This window comes from Helobdella robusta (assembly GCF_000326865.2).
Source record: "Helobdella robusta unplaced genomic scaffold HELROscaffold_77, whole genome shotgun sequence".
Classification (NCBI taxonomy): Eukaryota; Metazoa; Annelida; class Clitellata; order Rhynchobdellida; family Glossiphoniidae; genus Helobdella; species Helobdella robusta.
Genome location: NW_008705439.1, coordinates 492,105 through 499,604, shown reverse-complemented (window position 1 = coordinate 499,604; position 7,500 = coordinate 492,105). Strand labels below are relative to the sequence as shown.

The window sequence follows — 7,500 nt, the reverse complement described above, 5'->3', positions numbered from 1 at the left end:
CCTCGACAGCCAATGATGATGCAGACTGATTTTTCTTCAGCTGCTATGTGACAGAGCATTTCACCGGGTTTGCCACGAACATTTCGCAACCTCGCTGAAATGTTTTTGTCTTTTAGCAGTACCTTCATGTTTTCTTCTAGCATCTTTGTTTTGGCTTCCTCCTCCTTCCACAAGCTGGCCAGGACACCAGGAGACATGTTACATTCTCCTGAAAACCATTTTTTTAAATATTTAAATTAAAATGATAAAAAACCCAATATTAACATCAGCAACAGATGGCAATAGTAAAAATGAAGACAACGATAACTTGACCTAGAGCAAGAAATTTTAATAAATAAATAAAAGAACAAAAAACGCACTTACTGGCCTCGTTGATGTTTGGCAGCTCAATGCAGTGTACCAGGATCAGCTTGTTTCCAGGTTTGTGCATCTTCTCTAGATAAACTATAAATAAAAATAAAATTTACCAGTCAAAAATTTTTATATAATTTCATTATTAAAACATTATTAACTTAAAATTAAAAGTAAATAAAAATAAAATAAAACTAATGTTAACTGATTGAAATTGAGTCACAAAAGGTTACAAAAATCATCTTGCTTGCTTCATCATCCAATGATCTAGAAGAGGTTCTACTTCTTCTAGGATAGGATTAGCAATTGATTAGATTAGCAATTAGAGATTAGCATGCCATTATTAGCAATTAGGAAGGAAAGAAAGCCTAAAAATGACGTTCTACTAACATTTGACGGCATTTTGTGACTGAACAGAATGATCGATAGCCACAACAACCAGCTGCGAATTCATTTTTCAGTACTTTATTTTAAAAATTGCAGTAAAAATTAAACAAATTTTTGTTACAAAATTTATTATCGTTCACTAGTACCATTAAAAACCCAAGAACTCCAAATTCACAATTTTTATTCTACGTAAATGAAGGTAAGACCTTCTAGCAACAAAATTAATCTGAGAAGAAAGAGACATGCTAGAATGAAAGATAAAGCCTAGACTACGAAACTTGTGAGAAACATCAAGAGTTTTAGAATCAGGTAAGATAATAGAAGAAATAGTAATAGAGTGTTTACAGATTTATTAAAACAAATTAATTTAAATTTAAAAGGATTAAGTTTAAGATACATAGAATCAAAGCAATAATTGAAGAAAGACAGAGATATAGATGAAGAATACTATTGAGATTAGATAGTGGTAAAGAAGTATAAATATAAGAATCTTACTTACGAAATTGCATGGTTTTTACGAGGAGTTAATCTTGACTAAATATTTTTAAAGCAATCTAATTAAATAACATAATTCAAGGTTTATTGGTTAATTAATTGATTGTTTAATTGGTTAGTTAAATGATTGGTTGATTGTTTCGGTCTGTTGATTTGATTCAGTGGTTGATTGATTCATTTGTTAATCGACTGGTTAATTGATAGTACAGTATCAAACAGTATCTTATTGAACAAAGTAGTATCATAAAATGAATAAAAATACTTTTTCCAAAAATTTTGAAAATTCTCAATTTGATTTCATAGCGATATCGATGATGATGATGATTGTGACCTGACTGATTAAAAAACATCAAATAAAACTTATAAAATAGGATTGGTAATTCGTCGCGAAATCGTTGGAGGAAATGACGTCATGTTAACAGTGGCTATTTAACTGCTTGGTTGTGAATTAGCCGGTATAAAACTTATATTCGATTCCTATTCGATATACAGGCAAAACTAAAAAACTTTAATATCAAAGCGCTTATAAATCTACGCATCTTGGCTTGGCTTGGCTTGGCTTGGCTTAGCTCGGCTCGGCTCGGCTCGGCTCGGTTTGAAATTGGATGTTAAGCAAGGTGTGGTCTCAAACTATTTTGAATTCTCCTCGAAAAATTTGAACTGTAAAGTAACAACAATACATGTATACAAATAATTATTAAGAACATATGTTTATATTAAAAGCAATATATAGCAGATTCAACCAGCCAATCAGAAAGTTTCGAAGGCGTTCGTTCGATGACGTCAATTTAGTACGGACGGTTAGCATTGTTGTTAATACTGTATAATAGTGTAGTACATGCATTAAATAAGGTTTTTTACTGATGTGAAAGATTGAAATGATGAAAATGTATGGTTGAAACGAGTATAAATAGGAGCTGAGACAGCATGAAAATCAGATCAGGCATTCTGCCTCGCTTGAGGCTTGAAGCAGTCTGCCTGATCTCATTTATTTTATTTTTATAATTTTTTATTTTTTATTTATTTTATTATATAGAGTTATATAGTTATGTAGAGTTATATAGAGTTATATAGAGTTTGTATGTTGCCTGTGGTTTGTGTGATTGTTGTATTTTTTTATATTTTAGGTGGGTTCTTTAGCGGTGGCTCATACATACATACATACATCATGTTTGTTTGTGTGGTAGTATTTTATGTTCTGTTTTATTCCTTTTTCTCTTTCTTCATGAGTCTTGAGTTAAGTTAATGAAACATAGGTAGGTGAGATTAAAAATTAATTTATTGCATAGGTAGGCTAGGGCATAAGGTAGTTTAGTTAAATAGGTAAGTTAGGGACTTCTATTATTTTACTCTACTTGGTGGTGTGTTTATCGTTTTGTGTTTTTTTTTGTTTTGTTTCACATCATACTTTCAACAGGTACGCGGTGGTTCCTGGTTTTAGTGGGATTTTTATTGATTGAATGTGGTAGTATGCATGGTTATATAGAGTTATATAGAGTTATATAGAGTTATATAGAGTTATATAGAGTTATATAGAGTTATATAGAGTTATATAGAGTTATATAGAGTTATATAGAGTTATATAGAGTTATATAGAGTTATATAGAGTTATATAGAGTTATATAGAGTTATATAGAGTTATATAGAGTTATATAGAGTTATATAGAGTTATATAGAGTTATATAGAGTTATATAGAGTTATATAGAGTTATATAGAGTTATATAGAGTTATATAGAGTTATATAGAGTTATATAGAGTTATATAGAGTTATATAGAGTTATATAGAGTTATATAGAGTTATATAGAGTTATATAGAGTTATATAGAGTTATATAGAGTTATATAGAGTTATATAGAGTTATATAGAGTTATATAGAGTTATATAGAGTTATATAGAGCATAAATCCTATATAGATACCTTTCTTTGAGGTTTTTTTCTTTGCCGACCGGTCGGCTCCTTTGCGTTTCTCTACTTTCATTTAAATTAATTAAATAAGATTTTTCCATTCATTTAGGTTCATTCAGGTTCATTCATTTAGGTTGAAGCTTCCAGGAGTTCATCGTGAAAGAACAGAATGTTTGTGATGTCACGCTACGTTCGTTCATTTAGTGGCAAAGAATGCACGCCTGGCTGGAGTTAGTTTTACGGTTTCTTTGCGGTTCATGTTTGCCAGTTGACTGGCTTTTCCGGCTGGCGGGTTTCACCGCGGCTCGTTTCTCTATTTTCATTTAAATTAATTAAGTAAATAAGATTTTTTCATTTTATTCATTTCACTCAGGTTGAAGCTTCCAGAGGAGTTCATCATGGAACGTTCGTTCATTCAGTGGAAAAGAATATACGCCTGGCTGGGATACGTTTTATTATTTTTTCTCTGTAATTTAACATTAAGTAAGAATGCTCACGCACACACACTCACACACAATTACATTACGTAGCTATATAGGTAGGTTAGATAAGCATAATTTTAATTGTAGGTAGGATAGATAGGAAGCATCCAACACTAATGTAGTTGAATAGGTAGGCTCGTAAGTTTATCGCTTCTATTTTTTTCTTGCACCAACATTACACGCATCAGCGTATTACACACACACACACACACACAAATACATAAATAAACACATATGTTAGTATTTGAGCGTAATTTTATTTTCATTACACATTCTAATTTATTATTACTAAGGTTGAGAGTAATTTAATTTCATAGGTAGTTAAGGGCAATAATGTAATTCTAGGAACAATTTTGTAATGTAAAATAAAACGCTGTAAGTGTATAGATAGGTAGGTTAATTATAAGTTTTACATTATTATTATAAGGTTGGAGCCCAAGGCATTACGTAGGTGGTGGGGTGGGTGCCGATTGGCCAATGAATTGGGCTCTTGAGTTTTGTAATTTTAGGTAAGCTAGGGCCCTAGTGTAATGAATAGGTAAGTTAAGGTACGTTGTAACATACTCATTAATAAGTTTAGGGTTTAAGTTTTATATTATTATTACTAAGTTGGAGCCCAAGGCATTACGTAGGTGGTGGGGTGGGTGCCGATTGGCCAATGAATTGGGCTCTTGAGTTTTGTAATTTTAGGTAAGCTAGGGCTTAATTGTAATGAATAGGTAAGTTGAGGGTACGATAGCCGATAGACTCTGAATTTCGAAGTCTCTTGTCAGAGGTAAGCCTTGGTGGCCAGTGGTGAACCGGCAATGGTTTACTATCCGGACGGCAATGGTTTACTATCTGCACGGTAATGATTTACTATGCGGCATGGCCATAGTCTACTACCCGCACGGCTTCCGGACGGCAAATGGTTTACTATCCGCACAGCAATAGTCTACTATCCGCACGGCAATGGTTTACTATCCGGTGCCCTGGCTGTCGGTGAACCTCTGTGCAAGGAAGGAGAATGAAGGGGGACTTTCGACTATCGTACCATTAACAATTAATAGATTAGTTAAGGTAATTGAATAGGTAGATAGAATTATTTTTATTAAGCAATTTGAGATGCAAGCACCGCTAAGCTTTCTGATGAGAATTTTCACTTTCTCCATCAACACGGGCTGTGTTTCAACAACAATCTCGAGGAGGACTGGCACCAGTTTTGAGGACAACGTAGGAACCAGAAAGCATTCAACATTCTGCCTTTGTCGAATGAACGACGGTAAGTTTTTTTTCATTTTAATCTCTTTATTATTTTCAGATATTATTTATTTGTCATTATTTCCATTTTATAATTTTTTGCTTCTAAGATTCTAACATTCATTCTACTACTACGCTAATAAAAAAATTGTCTACAGAATAATGAGAGGTGGGCAGTGGTGGGCGTCAGCACGTTTCAGATGGTGGTCTCATGATGATTTACGTATAATGATGGTGGTGTAGGAAGAATCAGCGCGTTGGCTGTTCGACTGATACTTTGAAGTTCGGATGACATCTTGTGTGCCGACCAAATGGTGGTGGTCGGTGCAATGGATTACAGTAACGACGATTTTTGAAGTAAGGTTTAGTTTAGTTTTTTTTTTATTTTTCTCATTCATTCATTTTCTCATTCAATCTTTCAAATTATTCATCCATTAATTGATTGATTGTTTCATTATATTCATTTGTTGATTTATTGATTAATTCATTCATTCATTCACTTAATCATTCAACCAATCATTTATTCGTTTGTTCCTTCGTTCGAACATTCATTTACTACTACGCTAATAAAAAAATTTGTCTACAGAATGATGAGAGGTGGGCAGTGGTGGGCGTCAGCACGTTTCAGATGGTGGTCTCATGATGATCTTTAAAAGTACTCGAATTTGAACAAAGGATTGAGCGTTATCTCAAAAAGATAGGTTGCCTATTTTTTTTCAATGGTTTGTTTTTTATTTTAAAGAATCAATTTTTTTTCAATTTAGTGGTTTTCTGTTCCGGTCACGTTCATTCCATCGATGCGTGTCAGATGATGGTCGGTGCAATGGAGGTTCGTCCGTAGTGAGTGAAGAAGTTTCTGGAGAGTACACGCCCGCACATTTACACGCACACATCAATACAACACACACATACACAACATTCATTCATTCGGTGTCGTTGTTGTTGTTTCTCTTCAACTTTCTAATTTCTTTACCGGACTTAATTTAATTCATAGGTAAGTTAAGGATTGAGATGAGTTGAACAATCGTAGGTAGGCTAGGGCATAACATTAGTTAAAAAGTTTCAAGTAAAATAAAAACGCTAAAATACGTAAAACAAAATACCTGAAACCTGTAAAATTCCTAAAACGCAGAAATACAGATTTGTGGGTGGGTGAGTTGAGTTAATCATTATAAGTAAGCTAGGGCCCTGAGAGTAATTTAATCGTAGATAGGTGACTGACTACTATTCTTGCGACTTTTTACTAATTTTTTGTGATGTGTTTGCTTGTTTGTTTTTGTTTCACAACACCACACCAACAAAACAAACTATTTTTTTCGTCGTCGTCGTCTTGAGTTTTATCTTTTTGAACAATCTTTCCAATAATGTTTATTTATTTATTTGTAAAATGTTGACAGTTTTCTAGTTTTTTTTTATCTTGGTTACATAATTTTTGGATATATCCTGATATATTTTGCATGTATAAATCTGTTTGGTATGTTGATTTAGTCATTGTGATATGCTGTGAACTGTTTTTACTAAATGTTAATGTTACGTGAATTATTTTCCGAGAATTATTTGTTTGTTTAAAAATCCGAATTTTTTAAAAAATTGACATTTTTTAAATTTTAATTTTACGTCATTTTTCATTTTTGATTGATATCAAATAAAAGAGGCTGTTGTGTTTTTCTTTCCTTACTAAAATCTCAAAATAGTTTGTAGATATGTACGATTAAATGTTTACGCTTCGGCAAACTTTGAAATTACTTTTTTTTTCGTTTTATTTTCACAATTCGTTTGTTCAGTGTTGATTGATTAATTGATTAGTCGATTGGTTGGTTGATTAGTTTATTGAATGGATTATTGAATGGTTGGTTGGTTGGTCGGTTTGTTGGTTAGTTGGTTGGTTTGTTGGATGGATGGTTGGTTGATTTATTGATTCAGTGGTTGATTGTCTTTGGTTAATTGACTGTACAGTAGTTCAACATGATCGAATATGGTAAAAAAAAGAGTTACTATAGTTCAATCCTAGTAAGCCAACCTATGGTTTCTGTAAGCCACTTTATTTCACTGGACAAAAAGACAAAAAGCAATTTTTTTATTCAAATTGACAAAAATAATTTAATAATACACAATTCTATTAAAATTAAATAGAATTACTAAATTGTTTTAGACATATTAAGTCAAATAATATTTTTTATAGCTTTCCCGTTCAAACCCATGCAATTTTGCAAATAAGCCAACGATCTAAGCTAATTAGATTGATTTTTTAACTATATTTTTGTAAAAAATTAAATAAAAATTAAATAAAAAAAAATTTTAAAAAAATTTTCTACAAAAAAATTTTCAAACTAAAATAAAAAAAAATAAATAAAATACGGTACATCTCTCTCATTAACATAATTTAAATTACCCACTAAACTACGAGCTAGAGCTCGTTTGCATACACACACAACATCCAGCTAGGCTCAACTCGGACAAAAACATCATCAAATTTATCGAAAAAATGGACACTTTGAAACAACAAGTTATGATTAATCAGTTCGTTTACGTTACCGGCTGCCGTACTGATCAGGCAAATCAGTATCTAACCTCTGTAAACTGGCATTTTGAGGTAAGAACTTCGCGTGTTTTACGGTTCTTGTGTTTGTAAACAAAGGC

The 7,500-nt window shown here is 32.3% G+C and overlaps 2 protein-coding genes across 2 annotated transcripts in view; one reads left to right on the top strand and one right to left on the bottom strand.

The window, feature by feature from the left end:
* HELRODRAFT_194477 (hypothetical protein) overlaps window positions 1-805 on the bottom strand; it is a gene marked incomplete at its 5' end in the record, with an annotated part of 2,453 nt that extends 1,648 nt beyond the window's left edge. The window contains 3 exons of the mRNA XM_009031699.1: window positions 1-208; window positions 364-444; window positions 742-805. The exon at window positions 1-208 is cut by the window's left edge and continues 1,183 nt beyond it. Of these exons, the coding sequence (XP_009029947.1) occupies window positions 1-208; window positions 364-444; window positions 742-805 (353 nt within the window). The remainder of the gene's footprint in view (window positions 209-363; window positions 445-741) is intronic.
* A 6,490-nt stretch (window positions 806-7,295) lies between these two features.
* Window positions 7,296-7,500, top strand: part of HELRODRAFT_116278 (hypothetical protein) — a 2,752-nt gene continuing 2,547 nt past the window's right edge. The window contains exon 1 of the mRNA XM_009031698.1: window positions 7,296-7,453. Coding sequence (XP_009029946.1) covers window positions 7,346-7,453 — 108 coding nt within the window. The 5' untranslated portion in view covers window positions 7,296-7,345. The remainder of the gene's footprint in view (window positions 7,454-7,500) is intronic.